This window comes from Pagrus major, chromosome 11 (genome assembly GCF_040436345.1).
Source record: "Pagrus major chromosome 11, Pma_NU_1.0".
Classification (NCBI taxonomy): Eukaryota; Metazoa; Chordata; class Actinopteri; order Spariformes; family Sparidae; genus Pagrus; species Pagrus major.
This window is the reverse complement of record NC_133225.1, coordinates 8,313,451-8,334,161: the sequence shown is the minus strand read 5'-3', so window position 1 is coordinate 8,334,161 and position 20,711 is coordinate 8,313,451. Positions and strand designations below refer to the sequence as shown.

Below are 20,711 nucleotides of genomic sequence, written 5' to 3'. Positions count from 1 at the left end.
CTTCTGAGTTTTCAGTACACTCCGATAAAACAATCTTAATAGACTGTTCCTAACCTTGATGCTTCATAAGCCTGCGCCGAAGGTTTATTTTCTCGGCAGTACGCAAATTATGCATAATTCATGTGCCTCTCTTTGTGGCAGCCAGAGCAACTAGAAGGTCATCAGTGCTTTTAGTCTAGCAGCCAGCTTCGTTTACTGGAAACATTTTTTGAGTGCAGCACTTTTATTCCTCTCTCTGTTTGTCTGCATGTAGTGCACGTGCACCCACATGAAAATCCTACAAATCAGCTCCACTTTTGATCTCAGCCAAGGCGAGCAGAGAAGGTCCTCTGAGGTTCACCTGCTGCCTGAAAAACGTGTCGTGGATACAAAAGTCCTGTCAGCCCCGTCCAAACATGAGGAGGCAACCATGTACTGGATGAGAGAGATTAACTCTAGATAAACACAGACTGAATTCAGCCACATCATCTGAAGCCTCGTGTCAACACATAAGGTGACCTGCATGGCTTGGGAAAAGAAAAAGATTTTATCAACAGATGTACTGGAGCTGTTTTCATGCCTCCTTTGGTTAATGGATGTCAAATGTTTTATTACAGCGAGAACATCATCCATAATCACACATACCTTCGTAGAGCAGCTATAATGACAATAAAAGCAGTGCGAGTCAGGAAAAGGGCAGCTGCATCTTTAGTTTCTCTCAATCCTATGAATACAGACAGGACTGAAATAGAAAGTAAGTCTGAGAACATTTTTCATCAAGAGCCCACAAGCTACCACCACATATAATCATTTCCTGTCAGTCAAAAAGTATCCATAAATAAACCAAAGAGAACACGTCAATCAAACAATTTCTCAATAAACTCAAATAACAAAACTCTCCCATCCTCCACGGCTCAAACCGACAGCACTGTTATTCTGTCAGATGTATTTTTCTGTTTATTCCTCTCTTTTTCCCCTGTGTCTTTTAAAGTCAAGAAACATAATTATATGTTGTTTTCCTTTCTTTTTGTTCACATGTAAATGCTAAGGAGATAATTGTTGGGGGAGTGTTGTGAAAGCTCAAACAAAGCTGCAGGGAATGAGAGCGTCCTGAGGGCCCAGGAGGACTCCTGCAGGGATCTACAGAGAGGACACTTACCTCTTATGGTCAGGTAATTGATTATTTAGTCTACAAAATGTCAAGAACGATGACAAGTGTTAAGGTTTGTCTCTCAGGATTAAAGGGCCAATCCACTGACTGAAGCCTTCTGAGGTTATGAGGGTTGAGGGTTATCTTAATTGGACTGAACACATTTCTAACAGAAAACCAGGATTACAAAGTGCTGACAAGGAGTTTAAAACAAGTGAGTTTTGATTATTGTTTTTTTAAAATGTTATGTAAGTGCAATGCTAAATTGCTAAAGCCCCCCCTTTGATTCAAATGATTAATTGTTTTCTTATGGATGAAACAGTTAATTGACTATTAGCAATTAATCAGTTAAGCTATTTATCAAAAACAAATGATGCTGGTTCCTGGTTTTGGGGGAAAGGGGCATGCATTTTGTAAAATCTGCCTTGTTGATTTTTCTGTCCATTGTCGGGGGTCGCAACGACATCAGTCACCATCAAGAGGCTGACAAACATAGGGCAGGGGCGTGCACAGACTCTGTAAGGGGCAGGGGCAAGAAATGAATGAAAGAATGAAAACTAGAGAATATTAGTTATTATTTATGTCGGAGGGAAGAATTATTCTGCATTCTTTCCAGAGAATTCAAAGTGAAATTAAAAAATATTTAACATAAAAAATGCTGTTGCAGTGCACTCATTATTTTGACACCAGAATGCAGGAAACAAAATCTTTGAAATTCAAGTTTTTCTGGGGGAGGACCCTCACGTTAAGATCCACAATTTAGTTTAGAAATGCTCCTTATTTTTGTGGTCTGAAGGTTGGCGAAGAGTGAACACAGGCAATTTGAAGACCACGCTCTAAATGGCATTTATAGATAATCACATTATAGACTTAATGAATCATTTCAATTATTTTAAGTAATGTAAAATTTTATTTATATAGTCCAAAATCACAATCACATTGTCTCAGTGGGCTTTACAGTCTGTACAGTGCAGGACATCCTCTTAGACCCTTGATTCAAGTAAGGAAAGAAAAAAATATATAAACAGACTCATCAGTTGCAAAAACTAAATTCATTTATTAATTAAAAAAGACATCGCAGATGTTTGGTGAATCACAGTTTTACATAAAGCCTACAAAATCTCTTACACTGCGTCCCAGATATGAACTACAACTCCCCAATACCGCTGTGCCACACACTCGCTGTTGATTGGCTACAGCTCACCTAACCTTCATCATCCCCGCCCGTCACTGGCCTTCCAATCCTGTCAATCAAACAGAGCAAATCTAAACCAATCAGCTCCGGAGTTCTTCTCTTGTGGGCGGGGCTTGACCTCTTCTTCGGCGCATCACTGCTTGTTTCCTGGTCGCTGCTAACAACCTGCTGCCTGTAACTTGTCCCGTCCACTGTCCACTCATGCACCGACGCTTTCCGGCCGTGGCGTGTCTGAAATGCGCGTGAAGATGAAGCCGCGTCGACGCTGAGCTCAGCCCGACCCTCAAGCTCCGCGCCGCGGCCGCATGGTGCTCCGCGTCTCTCCGGCCGCTTTCTGACGCTTGGAGTCTTGCGGTCTTGGCCTCCAGCCGCGGCTGCGAATCAACTTCATTTCTCAGCGTCGCCTTGCTCTGAAATCATGTTTATTTTATAAAGATGGCGGTGAGGGGGACACTGTAAACTAAATGACTGTCAGAAACATCGCCTCCATTTGTAATATGGTGAGTATCTCGCTGCTTGTGTATGTGTGTGTGTGTGTGTGTGTGTGTGTGTGTGTGTGTGTGTGTGTGTGTGTGTGTGTGTTGCTATCGATTTGCCTGCAGCGTCTGTGTTAGGACCTGGTGTGTAATGATGTTCATGGGTGAGTCTCCTCCTCCTCCTCCTCCCCCCCTGTGCACCCAGACCCATTGAGCAGGGGGGGGGGGGTGCTGATAACGAGGATGCTCAGTGAGGGTAACGGTGGTTCTGGTCACTGCTCAGAGGATGTGCAATGTGTCTCTCGGTGCTCAGACAGGCCTGCGTCCAAAACCTTCATGTCATCAGTAGCGTTGACATTGTGTGTTGCAGAGATGACACAGTGTGATATTTGTGCATCTGTCACAGGTGAATGTGGTGCTGCTGCTGCTGCAGAGACACTGGCCTCCTCTCTGTTTAGACTGGATGTGCCTGCAGTGTGTGTCTCCTCTGGGTGCTGCTGGCCTGCATCAATGACACCCAGTGCATTGAGTTACTACACTGTGCTCCATTCAGAATAACAGTGTTACAGACATGCTGGTGAGGAAAGACCTCCTAAACAAGTGTTACAGCAACTGCTACTGAAGAGTCACGTTTGAATGGACTCCACTGGACAGTAGGTGACAGTCAGGTGTCGGTGTAGCTAGATAAGCTTCTCTGGTTCGCTGTTGACTTGAGTGATGTGATCAGGACCGTAGCCAGGATTTTAAAAACGCCGAGGTCATGCTCCCCCCACCCCGACCCATCCATCGAGAAAGATCTGTGCATTTCGCTGCATTTTTGAAGTAATATCAGTGCCAGCAAATAGATGAAAATTGGACTCAAATTCTGACAGAAGACAAAGCAGAAAAGCAACAAATATGGCTATTTTTGACATTAATTTATTAAACTTATTTCTTGCTAAAAAGAACTGATTGATATGGGTAACAGTTTATAATAACCATCGTTATTTGATGTATTTAAGTCATTTCACTGATAAGAAACAACAAAATGGTTCATTAAACATTTATTAAGCAGTTGTAAATGTTAAAAACATCAGTTGCAACTGACCTACACAGTATTTATTAACCATTTACAAATTATTATGAACAATTCCAACTTTCCTATAAATAATTTATCAAGCATTTCATTGCTTTTTAACAGTGAAATAACTAAAGTTTAATTAACTATTCATTTGCTTTTTTTATTATATAGAATTCTTTATTTTAACTATATGACAGATATTATAAAGTGTTACCAAATATATTTATCAAGATATCATAGACCCAGAAAAAAATACAGAGGACGTGGCCATTAATATGAATATTTGTCCAATTAGGGCTCTACGTGCAACACAGTTATTTTCAACAATTCTGCCAATCATTACTTGATCGATTGTATTGTTCATAAAATGTCAGAAAATAATGAAAAATGGCTGTTATAACTTCACACAACCCGAGCGATTTTTTTTTTCAGATTAGTGCTGCAAGATATTGGAAAAAACTGACATTGTGATATTTTTGTTTTTTGTCATATATACTGGGATACGATAGAATAGAGGAATTTTCCCCAGATAGCTTGAACAGCTCTATGTGGAAAGATTAATCATTCTGAAATGATTGGGGTAATTTTGTAGTGGAGTTCGATTGATTAAAGGGGCACTATGTAGTTCTGCAGAAGAAATCCAAACTCAGACTTTTAATATTTACAATATTAATGAGGTAATAACACAAACTCAGACCTATTTATTTTTTCCATAACTGAATAAACAAGCTGTTCTCAGAGGTCCCCAGAACACTGTTTAAGCTAGAAAGGTGGCAGGGTCCGCCAAATATAAACAAAGTAAAATCGTATGAAATTGCGTTGTCCTTTAAGGTCAGTTTGTTTATTCAGTTGTGAAAACAAAGAGTTTGTTTAGGCATAAACATAAAGGAGTCTGAAAACAGAAATAGTCACTTGTAGTAAAAATGAAACTCTTTCTGTGAAAAATTTGAACTCAAAAACAACCAGTGACGTACATTTACTCACGTACTGTTCTTAAGTACACATTTCAGGTACTTTAATTGAGTATTTACTTTACTTTCTCTCCATTACATTTATTTGATTCATTGAGTTACTAGTTACTTTGCAGATTCAGATTATTTTATTGTTTATAAGCTATTAATTGTGACGTGTTACCAATCAGATAGTGTTGTGGACAGGACACCGTGTGAGAGGATGCTGCATCAGTCATAGTAGCACATTTTTAAATTAGTTTATTTAATCGGCAATCTGACAGAAAACTCACTCACACCGATAATGGGAAAAATGCAGAATTTTGGCAGAGCCTGTATGCCTTGTCACCAACAAGCAACAAACTCGCCCTTTTCCCAGAAATTGTACTAAATCATGTAATGTCAAACAGACTTCTCTTGTCCATTAGTCAAGGAAAAATAAGAATCATGTGAGTTTTGCTATTGCATCAAGTAGCAAAAAAGTTGCAGCATGGAGTGTTTGAGTTCATTTGCCTTACATGACATTGCATTTCCTGCCATGTGACTATTGCAGATGCGTAGATTGCATTGTCGATGTTGAAACGATAAATTGTGGGGACCCAATTAAGATAGCTTGTTTTATTTGACCAGAAGTCCAAAAACCCAAAGATATTCAGTTTGATATTACACATGACTAAGAAAAGCACAATTTTAAGCTTCGAAAAGCTGGAACCAGCAAATGTTTTGACACTTTTGCTCGGAAAATGCTCATTACAGTTTCTTAGAGCCCATAATGATGTATTTTAATTGATTGTTTTGCCCGACCAACAGTCCAAAACCCAGAGATATTCATAGACGGGGCTTCAGGGTACGATTTTGGTCGCACATGAGCCCAGAAATCTGTAAAACATTTTCATTGGTTGCACCGGTGCATCTTTTACTCAGCAGGTCAGATTAAAAATGAAACCTGTAAAAGTATTTTGTAACAAGCACCACCTTTTTGTGTAGACTGAACCCAAACGAGAATCATGACACATCACAACCTTCAGTGAAAAATGAAAAATGTGGTGCAAAAATAGTCATTAGTGTATTATTAAAAAGTTATTCTGGAGCCTTGATGGACGATTGAATTACACCAAATGTTCACATTTAAGCAGGAACAAATCTAGCTCTGTTTCCACCATCAATAAACCACAACAATAGGGCAAACCACAAGAAGAAAGGGCTGTACAATGTGGTAAAAACAAACAAAACATTGCCATTATTTTTGGCAGATCATACGATTAATAGTGTATGATTCACAATTAGTGGGAGTGATCCTTTTTGCATTGCAATTTTCGTTTTTACCAAACAAACAGTTAAAATCATCATGATGGAGCAAAGTAAAGAGATAAACACTTGAATACTCTGTACGACCTTAAAGGTACTTAAGTTTGTGCGTGCAGACAAATGAAACCAGATTGTAGACGAGGGAAAGTTTCAAGGTTGATTCGATTTTCATGTGCACAACATGTATCAAAGTAAAGCTTGTTATATTAGGAAGGGAATACTTTTTATTAGATAATTCAGGGCACCTGATTGTGTAATTTATTGTTAGTAATATCTGGGTCAAGGATCTTCAGAATAAAAGCACACAGTTAATAGAGAAACCTCAGCGAAAAGTCTGAAAAGGTTTTATCATTATATAGATATATGTTCTGCTCCTCCAACACACCTGTCACAGTTCAGAGAATCAAGGATAAAGACTTCTTTCCGTTTAAATAAATGATGCCTTTGCCTTTATTCTGTGGGGCTCAGATGTCAGAACGTGGAATCATACCATGTGTCACTAAGTGTCGCATGGATATTTCATGTTTCTCACATATTGTTTGGTGTTTCTCTCCAGTCTTCTGGACTGAAGGCCAATGTTTGCTTTATAAGATTTCCCACGCGGAAAGAGTCAGTCTGTCTGTGTACAGTAGAAGGACTTAGGCCTGCATACATGTCACTGCATCTCAGACTGGAAGCGGTAAACGAGACAAAGAGGTATTCACTGCCTGCTTTGACAGCAAGAAATGACAGTCACTGAAAGTCAAAGCCTTCCCCAAACTGAACTGTCTTCTGTGTTCGCTCAACAAAGCTGTGGTTCATTTGGAAACGCTTTGAGCTCTGACAAGTGAAAAGGCTCTGACAAGAGATAAGTGGTCCATCTCAGCAATCGGGCACAAAATGCGGCTGACTTTTGACATGGGTCCATCTGTTACGGCCATATCCTTTTTCTACTTTGACAGGAAGTTTTTGCTGGCATTAAAAGACAGCGAGATGAGCTGCAGAAGGAAACCGATACATTGACATTTGGCAGGAAGGATTGTTTTATTAATTATGCTGTATGAAAGAGAGGCTTATCTCTCAGAGTTGACTGCAAACCCTCAGGCGCTGCTTGTTGCTCCTTGACTTTAAAACATTTCCATATTAGTTTTGCTATATACACACAGACTAAACAAGTGAGGCTTTCATTTCAGCCTGAACTGAACTCTCCATGATAAATGTGGGTAAACCGTGTTGTATGAGATTCATGTGTCCCGTGTTGTCTTTTTGTCTCCTTCAGGGCACCAATGCCTCTGCTCTGGAGAAAGACATCGGCCCGGAGCAATTCCCAATCAATGAACACTATTTTGGATTGGTCAATGTGAGTATCACTAAATCCTCTCATACATTAACAAAGGTCACTGCCTAAAAACACTGGTGTCATTTATCAAAACAACTGCCTTGGAGCAGCAGTGAGTCATCCTCTACCGGGCCGTGACTGTTGTTTGTGAGTCTGTTAGCCAATATGGGGATGTCCATTTCCTGAGTTTCTCAACACACTAGATGAAGTGTTAGCCAAAAGGAAAAAAACAATTTCTGACATCTGTATTTTTTCAGCAGTTGATTTAACTTCAAGAAAAATGGACTGACACTGTATTTATGTCTCTTCCCTCCTCAGTTTGGAAACACATGTTACTGTAACTCCGTGCTCCAGGCTCTGTACTTCTGCCGGCCGTTCCGGGAGAACGTGTTGGCTTACAAAGCCCAGCAGAAGAAGAAGGAGAACCTGCTCACATGCCTGGCCGACCTCTTCCACTCCATCGCCACACAGAAGAAGAAAGTGGGCGTCATCCCTCCCAAGAAGTTCATCTCCCGCCTACGGAAAGAGAACGGTGAGAGCATAGCCCTTACCTGAGACAGGGAAGATTGAATTAGGGTTGGGTGTCATTCACAAAGGAAAACTTTACCAGTACCTGGAATTCTGTACCTTACTCTCTATGTACACTGTATGTGTACAAGAATATGGTTGCGTTTGCTGATAACAATTTGATACTTTTTTGTTTTTGTTTTTTTAAGAATTTTTAAAATGTGCCTATGTATAAGTAAATGGGGTATTATTATAGTTTAAGCATATAATGATTAAAAATGCTGTAGTGAGAGAACATGAACATGACGACACATGTAGACTAGACAAAGGATTTCAACAACAGGAAAATAAGAAAGGAAAAAAAAAAGAAACTTTCCCGTTTTAAATAACCGTCGTGGCCAATCAAATGTAGATTTCAGTGTGTTTAAGGATGGATATATAAGAGGATACTCATTTGATGAAACACCTACAAGATCACTAAAATTGACAGTTTTCAGAGCAGACAAAAAGCACAGGTGTAATTAATATTGACGATGTCTGCATTCATGGAATAGCTTTGCCAGTTACAGGGTTCTGTATTGTGCATGCTGCCTCGCTGATCTGGTTTACTTTCACACATGAATGCAGCAGAGTCATTGTAAATTAATCATCATTAGTTACATCTGTGCTTTTCTTACGATTACAACTGATATTCTGTCCCTTTAAAAGAGATCTTTTTACTGCCGCTCAAATCAAAATGTCCTTGAACATTACATGTTTTGAATAGAGGCCTTTTTTATCTTATATTCATGTCTTTGCCAACGCCATTGAGCGCACCTCTCCTCATACGTGTTCAAATACTGTAGTAGTGTTTGCTTTAATGCAGTCTGAATATTTGAGGTGAAGGGCAGGTGCATGTCAGTGTAAGGTCATTCGGAGACGTAGAGCTGACAGAGAGCCCGACTGTTCTCTGCTGTCCATATTGAGGAAGCTCTTTATGTGAATGAACAATGTGATCTCTGTTGGGACCCAGCTTTGGTCAGCTGCCTCCTCTCTGGACTTTTTTTTTTCTCCCTCAGCTCCCTCTTTCTCTCCCTCCTCAATTCCCCACGTCTCAGTTTTCACTTTTCCCGTACAGATCTGTCACAATAAAAGGGCGTAAAGATGTTGTTGTTATCGGTGTAGCCTGTTTATTTACAACTACATCTACAGTCGACCCCTCTCGGTACTGAAAGTTTCTCGTCGCAGGAAAAGCACAGGTGTAACTAATCACAGTAATAACGGCTCTGTTCAGTGAGCCAGCAGTCATTACTGTGATTAATGACACCTGTGCTTGACAAGTCAAAGTGTCCTTAAAATGTGACACTGAGCCACACTGACACCTCTCTCTGCTGATTTAAACCATAGAAAAACAGAATGGTACTCCATAGAGTGCATACTCCCAGTCCTACTTCATCCAATAAAGCCTAATCCAATTTCAAATAAAACATTTTTAAATCTGCAATGATAACCGATGCCAGAACCGTTTTACGTCATGTACTTGGAAAGAAATTAAAACTAATTGACTGAATCATGTAAACCTGTTTTTCGATTATCGTGCATGTAAACACATGAAATCAGATTATTGTCATAACCAGAGTATTCGCACTAATCACGTTATTGTGGTCATGTGAACTTGCTCACTGATAGTAGGATGTTTTGGACCGCAACAGGCTGTGGCTAGCTGGTTAGCATGCTAACCTTAGGACACATGTCAATGCACAACAATATTCAGTAGGGGCACATATTCATTAAATCCCTGTAATAAAATTCAATGACCAACAAACTAAACTTAAACGTCCCCATCAGTTCTCCTCTGTGAGTTATCTCCCTTTACTTCATCTTTGCGTTTCCTTCCAGATCTGTTCGACAACTACATGCAACAGGACGCCCACGAATTCCTCAACTACCTGCTGAACACGGTGGCTGACATCCTGCAGGAGGAGAAGAAGCAGGAAAAGCAAAACGGACGCCTCAAGAACAACGGTACCGCCATCACCACTGAGGCCGAGACGGAGAACAAGACTGAGCCAACATGGGTTCACGATATCTTCCAAGGCACCCTGACCAATGAGACACGCTGCCTCAACTGTGAAACAGTATGTGTGGCTCTGCTCCCATCAGTATATTTTATGTCCCTGTGTCACCCTGAATAAGAGATCTCTCCTGAATAAGTCTGAAAAAGGGATTAGCCTTTCGCAGAGATGCTGAGAGATGGTAAAAAGATTCAGTGTGCGCAGCCGGTGGGCTCCGGCCACCCACTTCACGTCAGGCCTGTCGATGGCTTTGTCCTCACAAGTTTGAGGGCGAGGAGTGGGACGGGTTGCCCTGAACAACCCCTGCAAACACTGCACAGACACAAAGGCTACTCAGTTTAATAAGCATTTCAAAGACTGGCTGAGTGTGTGTGTGTTGTTCTGTCACAGCACAGCGAGCTTATCGTCACTGACACAGTCAAAGCAGATGACAGTTGAGTTACCTCATGTCTCTTCTTCTTTGACAGGTGAGCAGCAAAGATGAAGATTTTCTGGATCTTTCTGTGGATGTGGAGCAGAACACATCAATAACACACTGTCTCAGGTAGGTTCGATTTATTATACATTCAGTCACAGCTAAAGGGCTCACAGCAGATCGTATTTGGTGTGAGTGAGATTGAATAACCGAGCCTCCTGTGGCATGCTCTCCCCTCCAGGGACTTCAGTAACACAGAGACTTTGTGCAGTGAATACAAATACTACTGTGAGACATGCTGCAGCAAGCAGGAAGCACAGAAGCGGTCAGTAAAGCACTAAGCTTAATACCAGTACGATGTGTCACTGCACACACACAAACACAATCTCTGAGCATGCATGTTTTCTCTGCAGGATGCGTGTGAAGAAGCTTCCCATGATCCTGGCGCTACACCTGAAGAGGTTCAAGTACATGGAGCAGCTGCACCGCTACACCAAGCTCTCCTATCGAGTTGTGTTCCCCCTAGAGCTCCGTCTGTTCAACACGTCCGGTGATGCAGTTAACCTTGATCGCATGTACGATCTCGTGGCTGTGGTGGTTCACTGTGGCAGGTACAGTATACCAATCACCAGCCCAACATAAAAGGCCTCAGTATGAGTTATGGGGCAGTCATGCTTGTAAATGTATCATAGTGACAGGTTTAGAAATACTAAAGGTGCTGTCAGTTTAGGCCATAAGAAACAGTTTTCAGCAGGTGGTCCTAAAAAAAAAAAGAGGTGACTCTGGCGATATCCCATCACTTTATTCTATATTATATCAAAGGAGCAGTTTTTGGGAAGAAGACTTAGAAAGGATGATGGTCACGACTCTCATGTCTGTACAGTAAAAAATGTGTGTCTGATGTAAGTGCAGAGTTTGACAATAGAAGGCTCACATTCGTCTGCTGAAAGGAGGAAAGTTTCTCTGCACTCACCTTGAAGTCCCCCTCCAGTGTATTTTGGTATTTTTATAATATTTCATATTTTTCTGACAGTGTAGATAAGCTACACTGTTCGACAAAGGTTACAGTTTGACCATGAATCAACACTGCAGCTCCTCAATACAAAAGAAGAAGCAGCTCATATTGATGCTATCGCTAATCCGTGGCAGGGAATTTGGCATATATTCTGTTGCATTACAAAATAATGATAAGATATAAACTTTAAACATTTCATTTTTCAAATCCTTTCATAATGACGATAAATATTTGTGATCTACATTTATGTTATAAAGATGACTTCAGCAGCTACTAAGATAAGATATGCATCATTGTCTCCAAGAGGACATTTTGCTTGGACGCTGCATACTGCTAGAAGAACAATTATGTAACTGACAAGACAATATGAGACAGTAGCGTGGATGAGCTGCATTTTCACGACAGGAAGCTAAGACAGATGTGGGAGGTTTTTTAGATTTCATCGTCTGTACAATAGAGTCACTGTTTGTCTCTGTTTCCTCAGTGGCCCAAATAGAGGTCATTACATCACCATAGTGAAGAGCCATGGCTTCTGGCTGCTGTTTGATGATGACATCGTGGAGGTGCGTCAATCTCACTCTCAGCCCTGTTGTTCCTCCATGTACCTTGACTCATCTGTTTGTGTTTTATCAGTAAACTGCATCTTACTTGTGTCATGCAGAAAATCGACGCCCAGGCCATCGAGGAGTTTTACGGTCTTACCTCAGACATCTCCAAGAACTCTGAATCGGGATACATCCTCTTCTACCAGTCCAGGGAGTGACTGGAGCTGGATCGGCGACACAGGAGAAGACTGAATAGGATTTTTTTCTTTTTTAACCTTCGGCCGAAATAGACCCAGACTCCTGCCATCTCCATCCTCCATCCTGCTCCCTTTCTCCAGTCAGGCTTCTCTGACGTATGTGCCAATCCTCTGTCCCGACCCCAACCTCTGGGTTTACCTGTGCTTCATCTCCCTCTCTCTCTCTGTGTAATTTGCTTCTTGCCTTTTAATCACCTGCATCTGGACTGCACTTTAAAACACAAGCAAAAATGCTCAACATCATGACGGAAACAAAAAGGAGTCTACATTCAAGTATGGCCAACACACGGTTGGTGTAGACGAGCTGGAGAAGCCTGCAGAGGTGATTCTCTACCAGGAATGCGAAGGGTCTGGTGCACATACAGACGTGTTGTCAGAAATTGTACTATATCATTTATATGTATATAAGGTCTACTTCCATGATGTGTCACCCCTCATAATTCCTGTCATTAGGGCTATTTTCCCCACCACTGTCCAGTCCTTTGATATGTTCGCTGTCCCAGGTGGATGCATGAGAAGTGAATGAAGTTGGAGACTGTATAATACGCTGAGAGAGATTTCATGCATTTTCCAGTGGTTTTGAAGCAATATCTGAGCATTAATTAGAGAATGCACAAGCTGAAAACTACCTAGACTTTAACTGTAACTGTTGACAGTATAGAGGTTTTGTCCCTTAGAGAATCGCTCTAGCCGTGTTTCAATTTAATTTTCAAGCGAATTCGAAGCAAACTTTTGAAATGTCGCATAAAAGAAAAAAACGATGCGATGTAGTCACGTTTCCATCATCAGCTCTTCGTCTTCTTTCGCAGTCTTTTTCTTCTCCTTGATTGTCACCATGTCCCATTAAGCCCATTAACTCTTTCAAAACAGGTAAACAACACCTTAAACAAGCGTGAAAACCTTTTGCAAAATCAACATTTTTTCTATTTGAGTTTTGCCGTCTCCATCAACCTTTTCTAATGCGATACTTCAAATTGCACATAAACATATTTTGATGGAAACGCGGCCGCTGTCTGCTGTGCAGCTCATGTTAGTCCAGATATGCTCAACACTTCAAATCCATCTCAGCCAAATGCTCGAACACTACACATGAAAGGAAATCCTGCTGTGTTCTCCATCAGTCGGATCTCCATTCAAATCAGCCGAATCTTTATAATTTTTTATTCTGATAGAAACCCCTATTTATTGAATTTAACATATTTATTACTGTTATTTGTAATGCAGACTGTTAGATCATGAAGATGTGTGTGTATTATAGCTCTTTTGAGAGCTTTGTATGTTATATCCCTCATGTGTAAGCTCTCAGTGTGAAGGACACGGTGTATGTGATACACAACTTTATAGGACGGCTTGAAGGAAATTGGTTTTATTAGCATCATTTTGTAGTTTGCATGTTGAATATAAAAAGATGGATTAACACGATGCAAGTGAGACACAACCCAGGACTGCCTAATCTTATGATTGACATGAAGAGTGATAACAGTGCAATAAGGGGTGAGGTTTTCAGGTGTGGAGTTTCCCTGTCAGACTAATTTAAAGTACATTTAAATGTTGGTAGTTGTGTTTATTAGCAGCTGATCTGTTCCCAGTGCTGTGTTTGTGATATCAAAGTAAATGCCCCCTTCACTATGTGCAATGTTCACTACCTGCTGGGATGCTAGCTGCAACCTTCAACAACAGTCATCCTTAATTTTTTGTGACAATACATTGTCTTTTTCTTTTTTTTTTCATTCCCATGTTGAACTACAGCTTCTTTCTGTTTGTCTCTGACTTCGATGGTGTAAATTGTGTGTTGTATGTAGCACATTGGAATCCTAAATCCCATAGAGGTGTAATTCAAGCTTCAATGTTAACTCATACGGTATCCCTTGTAGTGTAGATGTTTTCTTTTCGGCCCCGTTCCCTACGGGTTTGTGGCCGTGCCGTGTAGAGTAGCGTGACATCACACAACTTGTTTTCATGTGAATAACATTCCTATTCGCTGCACATCAGAGGAATTACCATTTCAAACGCATCTCATCATAAATAAGAGGTAGGAATAGGATTAATTTGCTAGTTTTGTGTGTGTGTGTCTATTCAGGAGAAGCAGAATTCAAAGTGAAATTAGTGAAACTCGGGGCTGTTGAATGCACTTGTTTCATTTTGTGTCATTTAGTCTGTTACTGGGTGAAGTCACGAGGAATATGTGCCAAACTGGAGTCGATACTGATCTTGCAACAGTCTTTAACAGAAACATTATTTTCTTTGTAAAGATACAACTTGTACATATATATTATGTAGAAAAAAACACTTCTGGAAATAGGAAAATATTTTTTTAAAGTGAAGATCTTAAAATGTAAAGACACTCATGGCAAAGATTTTAGCATTAACGTTAGCCATTAATGAAACCCTGTTTAAGAAATGCTGTTATTTTACAATCACTCGACTACATAATCAATCACGTTTTGTCACCGTCTGTCATTTTATTGCTTTTGCTGGGTTGAACTGAGCCAGGATAGAAAACAGTAGCAGGAATAGTCAGACATTTTTGAGCCGGGTGACAGGAAAGAGACTTGACGCACCGATCTTCCATTAACACTTATGCACTCGTCCTCACTGAGATGCTCAGTCGTTGCACTTGGTCTTATATATCTTACTGTGATAGTGTTCTACCTAGGAGAGCTCAGGTGCAAAGAGTCCTGCACCAGGTGGGATCTGATTGAGCTCGTAGGAGGGAAGGAGGAGATGAACTAGAGTCTCCATTTGGCTGTTAACTGAAAGTGCACTTTATTAGTGATGAGCTTCAATGCTTTAAGATGAAGAACCACAGTTTAACACACTCATTTTGAGGTTTTGTTTTTTTTTTTCTTCTGTTCAATAAAATGACTATCAATTAATTTGCTGGGTTGTTTCTTTTTATTCCCTTGCTGCTTCCTGTTACACCTGCAAAACTAATGACATTCCCAAGGGGCGTGTTAAAGGGGCGATTTTGTAAGATGTGACGAGAATTTTAGGTTAAAACAGGTTAAAAAAAATAAACCAATGAGTGCAATGAAACAATATTTATGATAAGTGAAAGACATCTATGTACTGTGTTGCAGAGACAGTCTGCACAAGAGGCGATTGTCCAATAGCCCTCATAGTTTCTGCTGGGTGATGTAAAAGCAGTGAGTTCGCCAATAAACTCACAAAATGTCAAGAAATAGGATTTTTGTAGTAAATATTGGTGTTTTTCGTACTAAATTTGTACTAAACATATGCCTACTAAATATACGACCATCTGATAAATATGATGAAATGTTTCGATTAAACTACCCAATAATATGAAATAAAAAGTATGGATACACTAAGCCAAACTGATGATTGTAAAAATTGTACTTTGTTAACAATGTGACAATGTGAAAGTGGCATAGCTTTTGTCTTTTTCGCGTGTTCATCCTGTTGGAAGTTATCATAACATTCAGGTTATATCAGAGATTTCTCAGAAACAAGAGACGAAGAGAAAGAGACATGAGCAAGATTTCCTGTCACCTGCAGTGTATCCAAGTCTACCCAGAACATATCTGAGTCTCAGAGAAGCTTCCTGTTTGTTTTGGTTTTCACCGAAAATTACACAACATGTCCGTCTTTACAGCTATCAGCTTTGTGTCCTCTCACTCACCCTGAAACCTCAGCTAATCCCCAGGAGAACAAATCCAGCAGCTGCCTGCCAGGAATCTGGCACAGCCTTCACTCTGTGTTGATACTTCCACCTTTTCCCCTCCTCTTTCCCCTCGTTCCCTACTGCAGCTCCCACTGAGGCTGCATCCACAGGAAACACAGGAGGCAAGATGAGCTTCATATATCCATCATCACATAACACATTCTCTACTGATGCTTTTAACACTTCAAAGGTTAAAGTGGCATCTCAAACAACTTTTGCATTCACAAACTGTCTCCATTGTGTTGGTGTGAATGCAGAATCTCAAATCTTTTTCTTCAGATCTTCTGCTGTTGTAGTTACCTACACTTACCTCATACAATCTCCTCATTACATTGCCTAAAACTGTACATGTTGAAGACCATTTCAAACAATGCTTTACTCATCTGAGCCCTTTTGTTCCCACGACACCCTTGCATAAGAGTCATCCCATGCCAACTCATGAGGCCTCCCAGCCGATGTAAAAAAAACATGTTGAAACTTTTTAAGTTGTGATTGTTTTATATTTGTCCCCCAGAGCTAAATTTCAGCATTTTAGTGATTCTCTGGTCAGCCAATCAGGTTTTGTCTGTGCACATCCACACAGTCCTGAGAAGAGGCCTTAATAGGCAATAAGTGAAAACACCTGTATGGGTGAACCATGGGCTACAATTGATCAACTTATAAGTTGATCAATTGTAGTTCTTTTAACGTAATTTTATGCAGATAAAATGTTGTCACGCCTTTTTAAACCTCATCACACCGATATTTAAATGTGATGTTGCCATAGTAATGTCAAGAATAGAAGATGTATTTCTCAAAACAATCAGAAACTTCCAGAATACACACATTAATATTTAGTTTTACACTTTAAAACCGGGCCATCCGTGCTTCGTTAGCTAGGTCACATCATGCAAAGGAAACACTGCCTCAGTTATTTTTCTTTCTGTGTTGTTTGAACGTCATCGTCTCTGCTTTGCGGCGCTTCAAAGGACCCTCCTGAAACACAAATTATTTTAATTACGTATAATTATAATAATCATCTGCATGATTAGCTCGCCCACATCAACTGAGCACAACCGGTATGTTGATTAGGGAAAAGCCTGTGCATGTTAGATTAACTGAAAAAACACACAAACTACTCATCTATAATGAATCATGTAAAATTTGATATGATTTTTCTTGTTACACAATGCTAGCAGGGATGTACACACAATGTGGCCAAAGTGGCTCCACATGATAAATTTCCTTCATGTTGTCAATAGATACTGTCTAGTTGCTTTTTGTCATTTGATGATGTTCTGTATATTATTGCCTCCTAGATTTCACCAATCATAGTTGAATATTAATCATGAAGTCGCCTGTGGTCAGAGTGGGCATGTGTTGATTTTCCATTGTTCATTACAGTCTGAGGCACAACAAGGTGAGGGGTGACTGAGGCTGTTTGTCTTTTCCTGTAATTTGTTGTAAGATTTAGAAATGAAGCCACAGTAAAAATCCACAGGTGGTCCCGGATATCACACCAACCTCTCATTCTGTTTCTGTGGAAAGATCCAAGGCTCTTCTCGGAAACACACTCTCCCACAGAGCTGTACAGCAGGCAGGATGGACGCACACCCAGACTCAAACGCACACACACACACATGCGCGTACAATTTGTAACGAAACAATGATAGCCACCGTGGTTGTCAGTAAATTTTGGGAGGCCTTCGGCTTCTTCCTAGAAACCAAAGATATGAACAGAAATGAGACAATGTGTGATTTTTGGTGGAGCGTCAGGTCTATTTTTGTTCAGGGTCGTTTATGCAAAACAAAGTAACTACTTATGATTGTTTTCCCAGAAGAAGAGAAGTTTTCTGAAGGATTACTGCAGACAAAATATCACTCTAATAATTCTGTTTTTCTTAAATAGGCTAATTAAATTTTTTCTGGAACCCGAGCTACAGTGTCTTATTAAATACATACACCTGTTTTCTCTGTTCTTTCTATTATTTAAAGATCCCATTTCATGCTTATATTCAGGTTCATACTTTTATTTTGGGTGTCTATTAGAAAATCCTTACACACTTTAATGTTCAAAAGCACCCCCTCCGTCTGAACGCTCTGCTTTAACTCCTGTCTCTTTAAGGCCCCCCTACAGAAAAGACACTGCTCTGATTGGTCAGCTCTCACAGGCCTGAGCAGGAACCACAAACTGTGTTTCTGCATCAGCTCTGTGTTTTTGCTACCACAGCCGTGCTGAGGGCGTGGCAGACTATTTACAGTTTTATTGCAGCTTTATCTTGAATAGATTTTTGCTATCTTAAGGCTTTTTTCCCAGTTCTGTTTATTCTTTGACTTTTTCTCAGTCTATATGGTTTTGAGACAATGTTGATCAACTGAATCTGGACTGATGAATCTCAAAGCATATAACGGTCCAATTAAATGAATAAAAAACTGCATTTTCAGATCAGATCAGTGAGCAGAGATCACAGTATCCACCCTAATTTATGCCTCAATTCCAAAGAAATGAGCAGCATATACAAAAGACTCTGTTTCTGTCATGTTAACTAAACAAAACCCTGCAACGCGATCTTGAGTCCTTAGTCAGGGCTATTTTGGGGACAGCTGTATCGGAAAAGACCAAAAATAAACCTGCTGTTTCTCACTAATTGTTACTGGAGCGCTCTAAAAACAGTTTGATGTGAATTCCTTTGCCAAGCCCCCAGCGAGAGGAGTGCTCACTGACTGCAAGTGGACGACCAGCGTGTACTGATGCCACTGTGAGCCCTTTTATGTCCACAGCCTCACAGAGACTTCATAAAAGGCATTTCAGGACACAACTACTCACATTAAAAACACCACCACGTCAGTGCCCAGCAGAGTAAAGAAACTCAATCTTTACTTTCAGACTAAAAATAACCACAAATATTCAATCTGCAGCAGGTGTTTAATATTAAAACTAATGTCTTTATTACAGTTGTGAGTTGAGGATATCCAACTTAAAGGTGCACTGTGTAGTTTTGGGGGAGAAATTTTTATCAAAAAAGAAAGAGCTTCATTGTGATTTTTTCAGGGTCAGAGTCGAATGCAGAGGTGTGCAACTCTCTAGCCAGCTCTGAGAAGTTGAACAGCGGCTACGCTAAGAAGATGATGTTGCACAAAGTGTGTATTCTTCTTTATTTATGGCAAAGGATGAGTCAGGCCTTCTTGATCATCATCTGTGTGATCGTATCAGGACATATTTGGGTAGTTATAGTTCAAAAAGAGTTCAAAAAGCTTAACAAGTAATATGTGAGATAATTGTAGCTTATTTTCTGATAGTCTATTTAGCCATGAATCAGCTGGGTGGAGCGCCAACAGCCTTATTCTCCAGGTAACCCGTCATCTGATACCAGTGACACTTGAGTTTCCATCTACTGAGTTAAGAGCTGAACAAGCACAAATAAACAATTTCCAGTTACAAAAAAAGCAGCGTCATTTCTGTAAACATACAAAGCTCTCCTGAGAACTCGGTTTCTTTTTAGTTTTATAGCCGACTATTTAATGCCAGTGAGTCAGACACACGGGAAATGTGATGGATTGTTTTTTGAGAAATCTAAAAGGGAACACATGGCAAAAATAGCCCTTAACTTTCAACCGACTAACACAGCAACTGTGGGAAACATGGTCTTATACTAACTCTGAGAAACACAAACAAAAAAGAGACTTTACTAATGTTTTGAATATGACAACCTTGAATATACTTTTATGTAGTTGTTGAGCCATCAGAATTACACAAGAACTACTTAACAGATTTCCACAAAACTTGGATGGAGGATGGGTCTCGGCCCAGAATAGACCCCATTAACTTTTGGTGCAGATCCAGATAAAGGGATTGATCCAGGATCTTGTTCTCCCTTTCTTTAATATAGTGAGATAGAGCATCTTTCAGCATTTTTGATCTTGATGAGAAGAATCAGGTGTATTTAGATGGATGCTCTCTATGAGTGAGTACAATAATGCAGATCCAAATAAAAATCCAGATCTAGTAGATCTAAGAACGTTTAATCTGATATTGGACTGGACTTTATTGAATTAAAGGGGACTGTTGGGCTTTGGCAGAGGTATAGGTGTCCATATTGTGAGTAAATGTGAGCAGTGCAACCAGTTCAACTAATGATTTAGTTCCAGTTACAGGGATTAAATCGAGGTCTGTAAATGTTGGCGTTGGCGTCCCCCAGGGTTAAATTCTGGGACCACTTCTTTTTACTTTTCACTGTGTATTAACATTCTTGGTCTCGGTATTCCTCATACCGATTTATTCATCTATTCACGACTCCCTCTGACTTCTTAATCAGCTGACTATGAGTTTACTCTTTCAGTTAAACTAACCAGATTTTGCCCGATTAAATCAGCCAATCATGTAGTTGCTGTCAAACTTTAAATCTGTTCTCTGCAAAAATCGACCTTCCACCTGGTGCCACCTTTCCACAGAGTCTGTTGTACCTAAGCACAGGGAAGGTTGCTGCTCATGAAAAGGCTTTTAATTAAATAACTGCGAGGAGAAATGTCACCATGATGAAGAAAACGTGTTTTTTATTCCTCGGTTGAGATTGGCAACACGTGTTCCTTTGTGTTGGCACATGTTGATGCCCAGACAGTCACATTGTTCCTCCTAATGAAAGAGAAAGATCAGGAAGCTCAGAGTGGCAATGAGCCCATTCATTCAAGTTTTTTGTTTGTTTTTTTGTTACATAATAGGGCTTCAAACATTTGCAGCTATGAATCAGCACCCTATAATTAATGTTTTCCCTCCCTGTTATAAAATATTACCATATGGGCACAGAAATACCTCTACAGTCC

At 40.2% G+C, this 20,711-nt stretch overlaps 1 protein-coding gene across 1 annotated transcript; it reads left to right on the top strand.

Annotated features, from left to right (window-relative positions):
- Positions 1–2,359: 2,359 nt before the first annotated feature.
- Positions 2,360–15,105, top strand: usp46 (ubiquitin specific peptidase 46). The gene is made up of 9 exons (XM_073477210.1): positions 2,360–2,824; positions 7,377–7,457; positions 7,755–7,968; positions 9,822–10,060; positions 10,465–10,541; positions 10,654–10,737; positions 10,826–11,023; positions 11,912–11,990; positions 12,089–15,105. The coding sequence occupies exons 1-9, from the start codon at positions 2,789–2,791 to the stop codon at positions 12,188–12,190; spliced, it is 1,110 nt and encodes a 369-aa protein (XP_073333311.1). The 5' UTR covers positions 2,360–2,788; the 3' UTR covers positions 12,191–15,105.
- The last annotated feature ends 5,606 nt before the right edge of the window (positions 15,106–20,711 follow it).